Below are 17,966 nucleotides of genomic sequence, written 5' to 3' on the forward strand. Positions count from 1 at the left end.
AGACTTTACACAATGTAAGACAGTGCTTTGCAATGAACTTGGGGTTGAGAATCTAGTATTTATGCAATACATATATGGACTACTGAGTTTGGGCGAGAGGGATTGTACACCTTATAAGCTACCTGGGGTAACGTTTCTTTTTCCAATTAATGGGTTAGTTAATTTTAACAAAATGCATTCTAAATATTAAAAGTGACACAGATGTTTTTTTTTTTACACAAATAGTATGATTCGGACCATCTGTTTATTTTAAATCAATAAAATGTCAACTTTGAGTACAAGCTGGGTATTATTATTAATACAGGCTTGTTTCTTCGCGCAGCACATGAATGAAGTCACGTGACTAAACACGATGACGTACTGCCGGGTACAAACAAGAGAAAGGAAACAAGGAGCGTGCCTTTTATTTTCCCTTTAAAATCACAAACGACCGACCAGAACCTCTCAAATGTGTGGTTTCCCCGTTTCGAGAAGAAACTCCTGCATACATTTCTAAGGAAACGTCCCTCGCCAGTCAGGTAGGTCTACCGTTGTTTGTGCTGAGTGCGCGTGTGTTGTTGTTTTTTGACAGCCTACTAGCCTCGCGGATTAGCCACCTATCGCAGCGGCGTCAAGTTATCGATATTTTACAGCAGTGAATGACTTTCAAAATAAGAGCATTGGCTTGTCTGGACTCGAAGCCTAAAAGCACACGTTTCCCCCTTGTGTGGTTAGTTTAATTTTGAAAGCGGAAGTGACTTTTATTTTGCCTTGTTAAAGCAACTAGACGAGAGCTAATCTTTTGTACAACAATGTCAGAATTTTTTTCTCGGGTTTAGGCACGTTGGCACCGGGAGAGACGTGACAGTTGGAAGCATTGCTTAGCTTCCTAATGTTTACCGGGGGGTCGACGGGGGGTCTCTATCCCTTGTGTCCCGCTTGTTTATTTGTAGGCGGGGGAGTTGTTTGACACTTTGACGCGCGGAGGGGGTCGTGGAATGTCCAAAGTGTTCGGCTAGCGTCAACTCTTGCGAACCTGCTGCTGCTTCTGCCGCTGCCGCTGCCGCTGCTGCTGCTGCCGCTGGTGCCGCCGCTGCTTCATCACCTCGCCGTCAAAGGGGGAGCAACCCGAAGCTGAACATTGACAAAGCCAAGCCAGGTTGGTCGTTTTATGCTTCTCCGCCTAGGCTGTTCTATCTCAACCTAAATCACCTCTTATTGTATTGTGGTTAAAAATAAATCCCAATTATTATTATTTTTTGTGACGTGTGCTGCAGCAGACCGCGAAATGCAAGACTGCGAAGCAAAAAGCAGAGGTCTTTTGTTTTGTGTGTAGCATCGTGATTGTTATTTCAATATGCTGAATCATCATAAAGAACCATTTGGAGACCAGATAAAGGGGGTCTTTTGGCCGAGGTGGGTCGAGATGAGCATCAAGTGATGAGCATCCCCTATGAGGACGTCTTTGTTTGTTTTTCAAGCCTTCCGACCTAAAGTGCCAAGTAGGTGTCAAGCTGTCAAATCCATTTCCAAATTGCATGTTAAGCAATTTGCAGTGTGGGTCACAATTGGTATGCACTTCATGGTCTTTCATTTTATTACATTTCCAGGGTTAAGCACATTTTCCTCCTTGACCTCTTTACTCCCTTTGGTTTTGCTTTTCATTCGTTTCAGCCTTACTTCTTCCATTTGTCCTTTGCTAAGATCCGTGTTACTTTTTCCCCTTACCTGAATTCCTTCCTTCTTGCCTTACTTCCGACCTGCTTTTTATTCATGCATCTCTTCATCCTTACTACCTTAGTTGAAAGGCGCTCTCCTTCCTTCCTTCCTTCCTTCCTTCCTTCCTTCCTTCCTTCCTTCCTTCCTTCCTTCCTTCCTTCCTTCCTTCCTTCCATTACCGCTTTTTTTCTTCAATGGTAAAAAGCTTTTTCTTAGTTTTTTTCTTACAACTGAAATCTTGGAACTTTCAAACTTTTTTGAGTAAAATGATTTTTCTTCACTGAAAAATATTTGTTTCACCCCGCAGTGTTCCTTTGGGTTTAGAATTATTTAGCTGTATTCTAATCCAGGCGAAAGCTCGCTCTCCAGTGACAGCACTTGACACAATTTAACAGTCCATTTCTCTTATTTTGATGGGGCAGATGCTCTTGTTTCCCCCTCGTGAGTGACGGCATGACATTTTCAGCCCATTAGCCTGCATGGAGGCCAGGTAATGAATTACCGCGACCGTTTCTCTCTTAAAGTCACCTTGGAAACTGTTGCACATTTATGGGCAGATTGAAGTTTCCCTCCCTGTTCTTGCTCGCCAAGCCGACTTATTTCATCATCGCTTGTGTGTGTGTGCGTTGCATTTAAATGCGTTTTGGAAGGCAGGTGCTGGGCTTTGCAATAAAGCTCTAAGTTGCCGCCTTCCAGGTAACGAGAATGGATGGGGGCCTGAGGAGGAGCCTGGTGGAGCTGGGCGGAGGTCTTTTGTTGGTGAGGATGGATTGGATAATGGAGTAAATATAGTTTTTGGTTTCATCAATAAAATTAAATTTGTATTTTGTTTTTTTCATAGTTTGAAGCAGGTCTTTGCTGTTGAGCATTTAATAATGTGTTTAGTATTAAGCAATTATGCTAATAGTACGCAGTCACTTACAAAATCATGTTTTTAAGTAACAATAAATATTTACCTCATTTTTTATTATTGGATTCTTGTGAAAATATCAAAGTCGCCCAGCCTCGTTGTCTAGTTGCTGAGGGATGATCAGATGGAGAGGTTGACGAAACCCCGAGCAAGACTCGGCACCATTGTGCATCTTATATGGCCGACACACAGCTGTGCCTCGGGAGCGGTTACGCCTATTCAGGACAATTAATAGCCTCCGGGAAGGAACACAAACGTGAGATTTGTCCACAAAAGTGCTGCTTAAGCTGCAGAGGGAAAAAGGGAGCGAGTGAAAGCAAGATCAATAAATTGTTGGATATTTTTTTTCCCCCCATCCCTCGCACAGGGGTGGTGATGAAACCTCTTGCAAGGGTGAATTGCTAAGTGTTGCGATATGCCTCGCCGCTGATTCTTTCAACTCGGGTGTCTTGGATGACTTTGCGCTTGGAACTTGACTGAGGCTCGACGTGTTCATGAGCGTCGAGACAGATGCAGGAAGTGGAAATGAAAGAACGTGTGAAGATGTAAAGCGACTGTAGTGCCGAAAGTGATACATGAGCTGTCCGCACTACTGAAACATCAAATGTTTTAAAAGTGACACTTAAACATTTCCAAATTATTTCTCAGAAACAAATTTATTATTTCAATCACCAAGTGCCTCAAAACTATATTGTCTCTTGATTTTAATATATTCCAAGAAATGATCAGTCGAGATACATGAAAGAGAAGCGCCGCGTGACAAAAATAAGTGGCAGCGTTTTTTTTACATTTATAGTTTACTTTTGCATTTTAATGAATGCGGGAAGACGCTGGTGGTGGGGTTGAGCTTTTGTGGCTCACTGAAAAAAACAAGACGAGTCCTCTGGGGCGGTGGAACGGCTCCTGTGGGAGACCCAAAGACCTCTTTGACGTTATATCTACTTGTCAGTGAACCACAATGTTGCAAATGTAAGACATTTTTTTGCATATCAAAAGTTTTCTCTATTACGTCCCATTTAGAAAACAGACTGTGGTCCATCAAAATTGCAGCCTTATGATTTAGTGACACCACAATGAATGTAGTAATTTGCGACGGAGGCGATCATTAGTCGCGGCCCTCTTTGGCAAAGGAAATGTCGGCCGCAGATGCCAGTGGCCCAGTATCAGTGCTGATAAATGAGTCTAATCACAAGCGTTTCCCCCTGTGTGACATTAAGCAGCAGGTGGCAATAACACCCCGACTCCAGCCTTCATTTCGGAGGATAAATGGCACAGATCAAGAGTCGCCGAGCAGCAGATTGCTTATTGCTTGTTTCTGAAGAGTCCAGTCGATGGAGCCGGAATGAAGTCGTTTCGGTCGGAATCGGCGGGTCATCTTGATCTTTGAAAAGACAAGTGTCCATTTGTTAGCTGCTAGCACTAGCTGGAGACAAACGTTGTCTAGTTAGCATTGTTACTGTTTTTTGTTGTGGTCTGTTTCTGGCATGAAGGGATTTTTAGCAATTTTTACAGAGTTTTATGATGGCAACATTTTAAATTCTGGATCGAACCATTTGTCCTTTTTGAATAACTTTCGTCCTGTAATATTTGGGTGATACAGAATTGTCTGCAGTGTTTCCCGAGTCTTCCATTTGCCTGTGAAAGTTGAATGATTTCCCCTCTGCCTCTTTCTGTCACCCTTATTTCACGCTCTGAATAGTTAGTAGTTAATAGCTTCCCTCCCTTTTTGGAAAGCAAAACCCACCTTTCTCTCATTTTGCTCTCTCTTCTCTTTCTTGCTCTCTCTCAGTCATCTGCAACTTTATCCCAGTCCTTCCTTTCCCAGTGCTATCTCATTTTTAATTTGCTGCTAAACGCCCCACGACATGCCCAATAATTGACTGCACTCAGCGGAAGCGAGGAACGATAACGATCTGAATAGCCGGATTTGTTGTTGCAGATGAATGGCGGGAATTCAAGTTGTGTGGTCTCATTATATTGCAAAAGGTTAAAATTGAATAGACTTCAACCTTATTCCAAACCGTTAACCAAAGCCTCAAACTTTGATTCCAATTCTACCCCTCGTTTACAAAATGAGTGACAGTTTAGGTGTTGCTGTTTTGGTTAGCGAACAAAGTTCAAATGGGCCCTCCAGCTCTCCTCTGTGATCATTTCCCATTTTTAAAATGTTTTGTTTATCATATGGAGCTGTTTGTCTTCTAGCTGTCGTCTAAACACGTTTTTGAGTAGCATGCCTCGGCTGGCCGCTGTTTGCTTTTTATTCACTTCATTAGCCGGCCAAGCGAGCGCTCGGGACTCGCGCTTTTCAGGAATGGATGGTGACAAGCCCAATTCCTTAACGCGCTGGCCCCGCTCGCCTCTTCGCGGAATGATGATGATGATATGCCAGCCCCACCTTGCGCCTCGCCCTCGCTCGCGCTTAGCATTCAGAAGACATGCTGCGTCGTAATCTTGGCTGTGAGATGTAGATCCCGCCTTTTTTTTTTCTGGTCTTTTGGCCCCAATAATCTTGTTAAGACTGCTGTCAAAGTGGCGATGGCTTTCCCCCCTGCTGCCTCCCTGAGCGGCCAAGCGTGACAACCCACCCCCACCCTCACCCCACAAAAATCCCGGCGCCATTTTGAGACAGCTGTTGATGAAAGACCCCCTCGCTCGCTTGTATCCTTGAAGAATCACCTCCAGAGCATCTTTATTCCCTCCCTCCCCAATAAATATTCATCGGACGATGCGAGGCTTGACAACAAAGGGCCCCTCGGCTAATGGCGGTCATCTTTGGAGAGATCCCGTCCGTCCCAGGCACGGGATCATTAAAGCATCACGCTTGCTCAAGGCCAGACCAGAGTGCCTCCTTTCCCCCCCTTGAGCTTCAAGCTTCCTCCATGAGCTGTCCATACATTTTTTCATCCTGTCACTTCATAATTGGCACTTTTGACAATTTGCTGTGTGTGTGTATGTGAGATCCTTGCTGAGATCAGTGCTTTTTCCTTCCTCGGCCCGTTCCTCCCAAGCTCCTCCAAAATGTGTCGAGCGTGCGCTTTCCCGTCCGCCGTACTGGCGCCTTCTCCGCCTTCTTCTCCACCGCCGCATCCCCTCCTTTCTTTTTTTTTTTTTTTACCTGGGTGGCCACATTCAGCGTTTTTTGTCTCCTGTGGGTGTAATACGTCTCTGCTCTAGCAGCAATCAGCGCTGATTTGTCAGCATTCTTCCAGGCGATTCATAAAAATTCAGCAAGCGCCTACAAAAAAAGGGCCATCCACGTCGCTTTCTGCTTGACCCCTGGGCTCGAAGAGGTGGGCTCCATGTCCTCAATTCTGAAAAGTTGCATGCTTTAGTAGTTGCTTTAATGCGCAAACGTGAAATATGTATGTGACGTTGGCGAGTCAAACAAAACGCCATTTCTTGTGATTTTGGAGACGTTCAAACGATTTGCTCGTCTGGCAGCGAAAGGGAGCAGCTGGGCACGGGCTGTTCTCGTCACGGTTCTGGAGCCTCGCAGCCCGGCCGCTATCCTTCCACACACGGACGGGCTCTTTGGCTTTCCAAGCCTTGCCCGCCTGCCCGCAGTGTTGTCCCGTGCAGCTGCTCGAACACAAAACACCTCCCTGATGCCACGTTCCGAGAACAGATTTGTTCCCCGTTGTTTCCAGTCCACATTAGCCGTCTACTTTTTTTTTTTTTTTTTTTTTATCTATTTGTCCATTGTCTGTGCCTCATCAGGCAGACCATTATATGCCATTAGGTTTTGCGTGTGCGGTCCAAATGCTTACTGGAAATGAGTCGCCGCAAAGGCCATGGAGCAATAGGTGCAGCCGTATCTCCCTCCAGACTGCCGAAGGCTTTTTATACGGGCAACATTGCACTTTTATGAGGAGGAGCCAGAGGACTTTTTTTTTTTTCCTCTCCAAGTAGACGGCATCAGGAATGCAAGTCACAGCGCGACCTCCTGTTATGTCCCCAGCCTGTGTGACGGTGTCGTATTCAGGTCATTTTTAACAAGCGTCTGTCTCGCGCGCTCTGTTTGGCTCTGCCGCGCGGCCCACCTGTAGCAGCCTTTCTTTTGTTGCCATGGAAATAGGCGGGCAGTCTTGATGGCTCGTGTGTGTGCGTGCGTGTCCTTCACTTGCCGAGGTTCATGCCTGCACAAATGACTGATCCACAAGCACGCGTCCACTGTTGTTGGGACTCCTTTTGTTTTTTTGATTCTTAAAAATAAATAAATAAATAAAAACACCCCTGTTAGCCCTCCTCCTTGAAATGCATTTGTCTGCTTAGTTGCCAACATGCCAGCGGGCATAAATCAGCTTACGGAGGCAATGTGCTAGCTGGGCTCACAGCGGTAGGCGCCCGGGTCGCTGACGCAGCATTTAGCGACGCTGTAGTGTAAAGCACCAAGGGCCGCGTGGCGGCTCAGTGAAAGCAAAAGTGGAGGACACCAAACCTCCTTTCTGTCCTCAATGTTTTATCCCAAGTGCCGCTTTCCACTTTGACAATCACTGATGATATCACGCTAAGCCTTTTCATCCTTCATACAGTCATCATTTTTTTTTTTTTTTTTTTTTTTTTTAACGTTCCTGGTGCCATTTTCTCCACAGACTAGCCAGCAGCGCAGCTGGACGCGGCTCGCGGGGCATGACGACTCCAAACAAGGGAAGCAAGGCCTTAAAGGTACCAGACAGCCGTTTAGCAACTAGCATAACAATCTCCACCCGCCAGACGTCCTTGAGGTGCTTTTGATCATGACAAATTCCCATCGTGCCCCAGGTGAAGCGTGAGCCGGGCGAAAATGGCACCAGCCTGACGGACGACGAGCTGGTGAGCATGTCTGTACGCGAGCTGAACCAGCACCTGCGCGGGCTGACCAAGGAGGAGATCCTGCAACTGAAGCAGCGGCGGCGCACGCTCAAGAACCGAGGCTACGCCGCCAGCTGCCGAGTGAAGCGTGTGACGCAGAAGGAAGAGCTAGAGAAGCAGAAGGCTCAGCTGCAACAGGAAGTGGACAAGCTGGCCACGGAGAACGCCAGCATGAAGGTGGAGCTGGACGCGCTGCGCTCCAAGTACGAGGCGCTGCAGAACTTTGCCAGGACTGTGGCGCGCAACCCCGTCACCTCGGCCCGCGGGCCCATGGCCTCGGTCATCGGGCCGCTCATCCCAGGTAAAGTGGCCGCCACCAGCGTCATCACCATCGTCAAATCCAAAACGTAAGCTCGGTCGTAGTAGCGCAAAGACCAAAACTAGTCAGTGCATCCTAACAAGGCGTTCCGATGGCAATATTGTTTTCGGACAACTGGTGCAGCTATTGTTGACGTTTGCGAAAACCCCATCGCTTTATTCCTCTTTTAGCACTTCTTAGCCAGTACAATCCTAAAATAATCGAAACATTTCTCTACATTGAGAAACGAAGCTTTTGCAATTGTTACTATGCACTGACTGACTCCAGAATATCAAAAGAGACGTGCATTTTTTTTGAATTTTTTTTTTTTTGTTCATCACAAAGAGTTCCCTGGTGTCTTAAGAACATGTCCGTGACATGTTTTAGTGGAAATACCCCAAGGATCAAGAATCATAGCACACTCTACAGTACAGACGCTATTTCTGTTGGGAGGGGGCAGATTTAGGAAGTAGATGAGCAATTTTCCATAACATGTCCCCTCTCAAGAATCACAAGAATGCACTTCAAATCTTAGCATCGTTTTGTGCAACAGCGTTCAACAGAACTAATCATTGCCGATATGACCGGTAGATGCAATAATACACGTGTGCACTGAAAACACAACGAGAAGAAGAAAAAAAAAAAAGGATGAGATGCAAACCTTGAATGTTCTAACTGTATAATCTACTCCTCGAGAAAATATGATGGAGTTTAGGTTGTTTTTGTTTACAGAGCCGTCAGATTAAAAAACAACAAAAAAAATCAACGAACAAGCTTTACTGTTTAAATGGATAAGATGTGGAGTTCTTTTGTCTCAATGTGACTTACAAGCCGGGGTGGGGGAACGGAAAAGCTCAAAAGCGTCAAAAACATTGAGGGGGAAATTGTGTAGCTTCGGTTTGACCTTTGACCTGGAAACACTGCAAGGAAAACCAAACCAGTGTAAGAAGACCCCTTTACGCAATTATGCTATTAATACTGGCTTTTGGAGGCACCCCCCCACCCCGTCTTATTGTTTTTTTGTTTTTATTGCGAGGTAGAATACCTTCCGTTATTTCTAGAAATACAAGGTGGAAAAAGTGTGTAGGGAAAAAAAATCTGTGACTGTTTCCCCCTCTATTTTTTTTTTTTTTTTTTGCAATTGTACCAAAAGTGGCTTACTATTGAAGTCTGATAGCTTTTTTCTAGTAGGCGAGTAGCTACTGTGAGGTAGCGCGTGATGTGATGTGTTCTTTAAGTGACAAGTTTTTGGCAGTGTCGTTCACTGTATAGATGTCAATGCCGTGCTATTTTGGAAGCCAGTCTGTAGAGCTAAACTTAGGTGGTGTAAACAAGGTCAGCTTGTCGTCGTGGCACTTGTGGTATCCTCCTCTCGCTTCTTCTTCCTCTTCTTCCTCCTTTGTGACGTTTAGTTCCCAAGCCAAATCATCATCAAATCAAAATTGGCAAATTTTCTGAGACTAATTGTTGGGTCTTTTTTCCCCATCTCTTGAATTAGAATGATGATGGCTTTTCACTGGACAGCATATATTAAGGGCACCCTTTTTTTTTTCTTTTTTTTTTTATATTGCCTTTTACTCCCTGAGGAGAGTTTCTATTATTTCAGACTTGGGTTGCAAAGGGACAGCCAATTTCTGTATCCTGAAACTCATCTTCCCGTAATTATGCAACGCTACTCCAGACTGTAATGGGCCCAAATTTCTTTTATTTATTTATTTATTTATTTATTTATTTATTTAATTATTTAGCCACTCAAATGAAAGGGTGCATGTAGTATTTTTTTAATTTAAGTGTTTTGTTTTTTGTTTTTTTTGGTGGGGGTTGAGGGTTTGTGTATACTATGCTTGTTTTGCTCAGGACGAAACAGTTCGACAATAAACGACAACACGAGACGTGAAGAGAAGCATTGAGGCAGCTTTTGTTCCTTATTTTATTTTGTGTTTACTGTTCATAAGAAGCTTATTGTAAAGGGCTCTGATCCACAGCGCGGCCACAAAGAGTTACAATCAGTTCCTCGGACTCCTTTGCACGCCTCGTCTCATGCTTGTCGAGCCGTGTATTGGTTGGCGCACCTCCAGCTGGGAAACCGACGATAGAAATTAGGGATGCACGATAATATTGGTGGCCGATAATTATTGACTGATATTGGGATCTGTGACGTCATACCGATAATTAAAAAAACACAGATAATAATAATAATGACGTTTTAGCTCTATAGTCTGAAGGCTCCTCAAGCCCTCTCTTTGCCGTTTGCTACTCAACCCCTCCCCTCCATTTTGGGCCAATCGATTATTTGTGACATCAGAATATTTTTTCACCGTGTCAGGTGAAGACAATTCACTTGCAATTTGGGCAGCGTGTTCTGCAGGAATTCCACGGGGAGGGAAAAAGACTGCGAGCTTCAATACAACTAGTAGGATAGGTCACCTTAAAAGTCACCATTATGATTTGTGGCCTGCCTGTTGTGCTAAACCGAAAACTAGCGCTACGCATGGTACGCAAAGCTACTGGACTGATGACAATTGATAAGAAGCAAACGTTTGACAGAAAAAACAAAAAATATGTGAATACACTTGTTCCAATTTTCCTGTGACATGATGGTAGTTAAATTAATGCAAAATGTTGTAGGCCTAGTTTAATTGGCCTAATTTCTATGTTGTCTTTTTATAACTTAATTCGATAACCCAAAATTAATTGCTGATTGTCAGCATTAGCTCAGACATATTAATAAATTCAAACCTTTTGCTTTAAACAATGGTTCTGGAGTTAGTATTGTAGTATAAAATGTATTTATATTTAAATTATACTTAATTAATTAATACTTTTTAATTATTTTTTCACATTGGTCTTCAGACAAAATCAGGTGAAAATATCTATACAATATTATTATTGTACGTATCTATACATTATCGGCTATCGGATGGCCCAGCATTATTGATTATGAGATTTCCATTATCATGCATCACTAATAAATATACACAAGCGTGTTTTGGATGTAGCCCGCTGTTGATGTGTCCGTGTCACTGTTGCCGTGTTGCGAAGTCCATCTTTGCCTGTGTCAAGTGTCTTGAAACTGTGTTCAGAGTGCCACCGCAATTTTCATCGAAACAGATTCTCTTACATAAACAGCGAAAAAAAGTGACCCTTAATATGCAACTCAGTGGAAAAGTGTGAACGAAGTCTTAAATCAATATTGTCATACATTGTGATGTATTAACTGCTGTTTGTTTTTTGTCTGACTTTTTTGTTAATAACGTTTTGTTGTTTCAATGGTGCCTTGAGATATGAGTTTTATTTGTTCCGTGACAACGTTTGCATTTTACATTTGTATCACAAATTGGCTCACTTTATTGGAATAAATGGACTTGATATTAATCCGTTCCAGCCCCCCCCTAAAAAAAATACACAATTTTATGTGCTCTTCATATTTGAAAAAATGATGGGTGTCAAATCAAACCTGTCTCATCTCAAGGCATCAATTGTATTAGGATTCTCTCGTGTTGTTTTTTTTTTGTCTAGTCCTCCCCTGGTGCTGTCCAATGATTCACAAAACGTATTGCACTTAAAGGTTACATAAAAATTCTTCCCAAAATGTTTAAATGCGAAGAGCTCTTAAAAATTAATTGCAAGTTATTTGAATTTAAAATTAAATATAACTGAACTGTACTTGTGAGTCTTTCACATACCAGTAGAGGGTGCCAGACTTTGAGAATGACTGTAGTAGAGGATGTCGAAAATATGTCAAGGGCCACTTGCAATATCTTATTTGTCGTCGTCGTGTATTTTTGTGCATTTGTTGTTGTGTTGTGTGCGTTTGTACAAACGAGGTTCCTGTGCTGCTACACCGCCCGCTACAATATTTTGTACTTTTTATTTATATGTGACATTTTTGAACACTGTCTAATAAGCTTTTAATTTGATTTTGCGATTTAAAAAAAAGATAACCGGGAGAGTAAATAGCAGCACTTGTGCTTCTTTTTTCGTAAACTTTGTACACAATCAACCGTGCAATTATTCGTTTTCCTCATGCAGCCCGTGTTTTGAAGCTTAACAAAAATGAGTAATACAGATGTAATAATTTTTTTCTGTATGGGTTGTAATAATAAAATACCGCAGTACTTTGTATGAGAACAGTGAATTGTATCTATTTATAAATTAAATTCTACGTTTTTTGCAATCTGTAGATAAGTCCCGTATGTATTGATATATACAATGTGGATTTCAACGTGGGGTGTCTTAAGTTATTGATGTATATATTGTATGTTTGTTGATACAGCTTCCTTTATTTTCTATAAGATCAATAAAATGTTTGAGGAAAAAAAAAGGTATATCTCCGTGTTGCTTCTGTCGTATGCGGTGACCCACTTGAATTGCGGTCGGGCGGATTTTTAGGATGGCACCATCATTTTCCATGGCTTCGTCTTTTTTTTTTTTTTTTTCCTCCTTCCATGATCCAAAAAAAGCCGCCCGGCGACCCACTTCAGCTAACCTCCGTGGACGTGTTTCTGGTGAGGAAAACACCAGAGTCATGACGGATGTCTAGGTGTGCGTGTCCTAGATTAGGTGTACCGGTGAGTTAGTCATCCCTGCGCACCCCCTTGGGGTTACGAATTCAAACCGTTAGAGTAAAGTCGTACGAAGGAAAAAAATTGCAAAAAAATACTAAAATGGAATAAAATTTCATGTGAAGCAGATGTTGTAAATGCAATTTTGCAAGTAACAGGAAAAGTCTTTAACTTTGCATGTTTTTTTTCTTTCTTTCTTTTTTTTCTTCCAAAATGTGTCATGCCCTCTGCTCGGTAAGGGACAGATGGCCTGTGAGGAGTTGATTGATGCGATAGACTGGGTTAAGGTGAGAGCTGCAGGCCATTTAGGACCACATTGTTCATCTTTACCCACTTTCTGCTGCCAGGTGTCTGCCTGCCTGGCCCACTTCTCGGGGGGCCCCTCACCCCAGGCCCCTCCCCAGCATTAATTTTGTCAAGGCGCACGTTTAACTTTAAATTACATGCTAAAATAGATATATTTGTATTTAGGTTGGCACAAGATAACGTAGTAAACCAAATTTAAAGAATATTATTCGCATAATTCTGGACATGAATGGGAAATCTGATCGGTCGTCATAATCCTTAAAGATCCCCTGGTTCACGTTCTTCCACGTCATTGCTGTTCACTTTTATTAGTTTTTTCTTTATTAATATTAGATTAAATAATGTCTATCAAACAAAATGTGTAACTGTTTGAGAATAGAAATATAATAAAAATAGTTCTTAGGTGGTTATCTATTTTGTTTTTTCTTTAGTCACACACATATTCACACCGTTCACCCTTACACCATCAACGACTCCCTGGTTATAAATTTTGTTATCAATAAGGTTCTGTGTTATCTCAAACAGCGGGCCTAACAAGACGTAAAGGATATTTGCCGCCATCTGCTGGCAGTAACGTGTAAGTACTACACGTACAAGGTTTTTTTTTTTTTAAAGTTTTGTTTGTTCAGGCAATAGCTTCAAGTTATGGGTTCCATTTTTGAGTGCATGGATATAATTATTATTCTTTTGATATTGTCTGTTGACCCACAGTATCATGGTTTACCAACCCTGTCTGGCATTTCTCCATCATTTAACCTATGAAACGAGATATACTTTAGATATTCATATGTATCATTAACACAACTTTATGGTTTTAATTGGTTTTCAAATAGATTGTGTAATTAGATAGCTGGTCACGTGACAGCACAGGACCCTGCGTCATTATGTAACGCCGGGTCGTCGCGTGATTCCTACCGGCGTCAAGGCTGATGTTTCAAACACCCCTTTTCCGGTTATATTGCTTTCAAAACAAAAGCATTACCGTCATAGATGCAAGATGTGCTCTTTATAGCTTGTCGGCTATTTCCTGTCCATTTTCTCCCTCTGTTTGACCCAAGGCGGGCATAGAGAGCTGGGGGTTGGAAGGAGGCGGCGTTGACGCAGCGTAGCCGCTCACCGCCGTTACACGACTTGCTGTCGGCTCGTCCACTGTCACGACGTTTCTGCCGAACTGGACGTTGTGCTAAGCCTTCCAGGCTGGGGCTTTCAAACATGCTCAAAAACGGACACCACCAGCATCACCACCATCACCATCACCACCGGCTTCCCCCGCACCAAGTTAATAAGGACGGCTCGACATCTGGACCCTCGGCGGGGAGCCCCGACAAGAGGAGGCGAAGGGTCCGCGTGTGGTGCGATGGATGGTGAGAACTGTACTAGTGGGGGTGGGCTGGAGGGGTTTCCATCACTGGGGCCTGCTGCATTAGATCCATCTGCAAAAACAAAGCAATGCTTTATTTTGCTCTTCCTTTGACGTTCTTTCCCTCTACTGTAAACAAACGAGGTGCAAGATGCCACAAGATGGCGCCAAAGTCATATCTAATAGTAAAGTAGTACTGCAGTTCTGATATTTAACAGAATGATGTAAATTGTGCTTGTCTTTTTCGGGTGGTGGGCTGAATAGAGCCCATCTTATCTAACTTTGGGCAAGAGTTTGCCACTCAATCCTCTGAGATTTGGGTTTGTTATCAAATTGAATTACTCTCATATTCTGAAACAATACGTTCACTGAAGACAAAATTTTCCTTAGGTCTGAATGTGAGTAGTTACTGTCTGCCCTGAGATTGACCGGCGACCATTCCAGGGTTGACACCAGCTCTCGCCTTAAGCTCCAGTTCATCTGCCACTTTATGCCTATCATTACACTTTTGCTCACTTTTTCTACTATGGTGCAGCAACAGAAAGGATGTTTTTCATTTTCGGGCCCCGGATTACAGCGCCTTTCTTCCCGTAGAATTCCGGTTATGCGCACACGGCTTTGGCCCCCCGGAATGTTTCCGAATGTTTGGGATGCCTGAACTGTTATAACCGGCAGACTGTGAGCGCCAAAGAGTGCCGGCGTCAACACGCGCTCTCGGCCCAACACTCCGTCACTGACCCGCGTGGTCGGAATCTCCAGCGCAGTCAGCAGCATTCCAAGGAGAGGGCAGCACAATTGCGCAATGTGTTGTGGATGCTGCCCCCTCCCCCCTCTTCCAACCGACTCACTCGTTTCTCATTGGTCAGCCGTGTCACCGAAGCATCAGCATGGACGGGTAAAGTCCGCCTCCACGTTGTCATCTGCTGAGGCGGACAGAAAGTCATACCATGAATTGTTCACTCATGAAAGGACGTTTGGTTATGTCACTGCTTGATAAATCAAGCGGGATTATTTTTAAGTGTGGACCAAAATATGTAATTATGCAATCATTTAAAATATATATATGGGTATTGAAAATAAAGTTCTGCTTCTTTGTCTTTCAGCTATGATATGGTCCACTATGGCCATTCCAACCAGCTGCGGCAGGCCAAGGCCATGGGAGATTACCTCATCGTTGGCGTGCACACAGACAGTAGGTAATATTAGAAGTTATGAGAAGTTTTTTTTTTCATTGGTCTATTTTCTCCAGGCGAAATTTCGAAGCACAAGGGCCCGCCGGTTTTCACTCAGGAAGAGCGCTACAAGATGGTGCGGGCCATCAAATGGGTAGACGAGGTGGTTGAGGGTGCCCCCTACGTCACCGCCCTGGAGACCCTCGACAAGTACAACTGCGACTTCTGCGTGCACGGCGGTACGCGTCCGACTCATTCGCCATCTCAGCGAGACGTTCCTGAGCGTAATTTTTTTTTGCAGACGACTTGACGCTAACAGTCGACGGCAAGGACACGTACGGGGAGGTCAAGGAGTCGGGACGCTACAGGTGCGGGTCGCGACAGTCGCTAACCATTTGGCGACTGAAATTCTTTCAATTTGTTCACGTGGCTTCTTTCAGGGAATGCAAGAGGACCCAAGGAGTTTCAACGACCGACCTGGTTGGCAGGATGCTCCTCATGACCAAAGCACATCACAGCAACATCGTGAGTCCTTCGCTCAGTCACGGCATCCAAGTCACAGCCCAAATTTGACTATGTCCTCTTTTCCCTCCAAGGATGCTTCTGACTACCAGCAGCACGCGGACAACTTCGGGAAGGTTGGTTCCAAATTCTACTCTTTTGCTAGCAGATGTCTGTTTTTCAAGATGTTCAAATCTTATATGTTTGGATTACGGGACTCCAATGGTCAGAAGAGCCACAGTCCCTGGACGGGGGTGTCGCAGTTCCTTCAGACGTCCCAGAAGATCATCCAATTCGCTTCGGGCCAAGAGCCGCAGCCCGGCGACACCATTATCTACGTGGCCGGGGCCTTTGACCTCTTCCGTATCTTTTTCTCAGGGAAAGAGGGAGGGTCTTTTACAGCGTTTTACAGAGTCTCCTTGACGCCTGTCAGACATTGGCCACGTGGACTTCCTGCGGGCGGTGCACAAGATGGCGGACAAGCCGTACATCATTGTGGGGCTGCACTTTGACCAAGTAAGTGTTTATCATGTCAGTTTTCCCTAGCGCCTTTTAGTTATGTTAGCTTACCAATGACACATGTTCTTAGCATGCTAGTTAGCATCAAGTGTTATTCATGCTATTTCTTTGTTCAAGGAAGTGAACCGCTACAAAGGGAAGAACTACCCCATCATGAACGTCCACGAGAGGACGTTATGCGTGCTGGCTTGCCGGGTATCTTGGCATTCTCGCTCCTCACCCTTTGCCAACTCATGAGCATCATGATGGCGTTTTAAATGTTCTCCTTTTGCTTGCAGTACGTCGCAGAGGTGGTGATCGGTGCTCCGTTTGCAGTCACCAAAGATCTTCTGGATCATTTGAAGGTGAGCAAGAGTGATGTTCTCCACACCTGAAACGCTATAAGCGACTTCACGGTGTCCTCCGCAGGTCGACCTCGTATGCCACGGCAAGACACAAATCTACCCCAGCAAGGACGGATCCGACCCATATGCTGTAAGTTTTTTATAGGTGTGATGTTTACATTTTTTGTGAGACTTTGGCAACACATTTAGAAGGTTGTTTTTTTTTCACATCAAACTTATCAATTGCAGGTGCCAAGAAAGCAAGGAATCCTGCGCAGCGTCGACAGCGAGAACAGCCTCACCACAGACGCCATTGTACAGCGGATAACCAAAAACAGGTCCTCTGCCAGCCATCTCTCACACATGCCAACCAAAACGTTTTCTTCAAATGTTCTTTTGGGTGGTTCAGGTTGCTTTTTCAAGACAGAAACCAGAAGAAAGAGGCGACGGAGATTGCCATGATTCAGGCCATGCAGCAGCACCAAGTAGCAGACCAGTGACACTTCCTGAGCCCAAAGTCACGAATGCTAGCACAACACGGTGGCCATATTGTCAAGCAGGTTGCCCGGTTTAACTTTGTCTTGTCTTGTGGCACATTTTTGGACAAGCAAAAAAAAGTCTTATATTTTCTATCCTGAAAATAATTGATTTTATTTGGACTTGCAAGTTGACAAGTTTTTACGTGGATCCAGCGGCCCTCGTACCCGTGTGGGATCCCATGGGAGGTTTCAACTAGGGCTGTCACTTTTTAGAATCGATTAGTCTATCGATTATTCCATTGAATAATCAGATACAATTTTTATTTTCTCAGTGACTGTTTTTCAACTGATGTTTTTTTTTGGTATTGTTTAGTGATTAAAACAACAACTAACCAACATTGAAGAAATCTCACACAAGAGGGCTTGATGTTGACCTTTTTGAAACGGATTCAGCGTCTGCTATGCTCATTGTTTTCCAATTCAAAATCAGATGTTTGTAAATCAGGGGCGGAACTACGGGGTGGCTCTCCATGTACCACTCGGTGCTTAATCTGTGTATAAATGTACAGGAAGCAGCCGCAACATTGACATTGTAACAAAAATGATGTTCATTGGACTTCAATGACAGTCATTAACATTTGTAATATTTGAAAATTATATTTAAAAGCAACTATAGAATATAGTAGTTGTATAATTCATACAACTATTTTTAAAATAAACACTCACACGTAATTCTTAAAAGCTCAGTACTCATTAAATTGAGCGTTCATAATGTTGTGGCCGGCTGGTGCATGTACATATATATATAGAGTATATATAAAAATAGGTTCATATGTATTTAGTGATGATAATAAAAACAAAAAACCCGCCTGTATGTCGATTTGGGATGTATAGGTCATACAAATACTGTGCAAACTGGAATGCAGTATATAATGTACTGTTAACAATAATAATATGATTTCATCTCTAAAAAAAATGCTGTGA

General features: G+C 43.6%; 2 protein-coding genes across 3 annotated transcripts; both read left to right on the top strand.

The window, feature by feature from the left end:
* Nucleotides 1-121: 121 nt before the first annotated feature.
* On the top strand, nucleotides 122-12,081 carry LOC125984013 (transcription factor MafG). The gene is made up of 4 exons (XM_049745782.2): nucleotides 122-518; nucleotides 933-1,138; nucleotides 7,201-7,273; nucleotides 7,370-12,081. The coding sequence occupies exons 3-4, from the start codon at nucleotides 7,238-7,240 to the stop codon at nucleotides 7,808-7,810; spliced, it is 477 nt and encodes a 158-aa protein (XP_049601739.1). The 5' UTR covers nucleotides 122-518; nucleotides 933-1,138; nucleotides 7,201-7,237; the 3' UTR covers nucleotides 7,811-12,081.
* Nucleotides 12,082-13,656: 1,575 nt separating this feature from the next.
* LOC125984228 (ethanolamine-phosphate cytidylyltransferase-like) lies at nucleotides 13,657-17,401 on the top strand. Of its 2 annotated transcripts, none has more exons than XM_049746200.2 (13): nucleotides 13,657-13,992; nucleotides 15,092-15,180; nucleotides 15,238-15,399; nucleotides 15,462-15,528; nucleotides 15,601-15,685; nucleotides 15,757-15,798; nucleotides 15,892-16,024; nucleotides 16,095-16,177; nucleotides 16,298-16,375; nucleotides 16,459-16,524; nucleotides 16,589-16,654; nucleotides 16,753-16,841; nucleotides 16,913-17,401. In XM_049746200.2, exons 1-13 carry the CDS (start codon nucleotides 13,841-13,843, stop codon nucleotides 17,001-17,003), a joined length of 1,203 nt encoding a protein of 400 aa, XP_049602157.1. In that variant the 5' UTR covers nucleotides 13,657-13,840; the 3' UTR covers nucleotides 17,004-17,401. The 2 variants fall into 2 exon arrangements, with proteins under 2 accessions (XP_049602157.1, XP_049602156.1); XM_049746199.2 differs by having other exon boundaries at nucleotides 15,757-15,797; nucleotides 15,876-16,024.
* Nucleotides 17,402-17,966: the final 565 nt, after the last annotated feature.

Source organism: Syngnathus scovelli, chromosome 16 (genome assembly GCF_024217435.2).
Source record: "Syngnathus scovelli strain Florida chromosome 16, RoL_Ssco_1.2, whole genome shotgun sequence".
Classification (NCBI taxonomy): domain Eukaryota; kingdom Metazoa; phylum Chordata; class Actinopteri; order Syngnathiformes; family Syngnathidae; genus Syngnathus; species Syngnathus scovelli.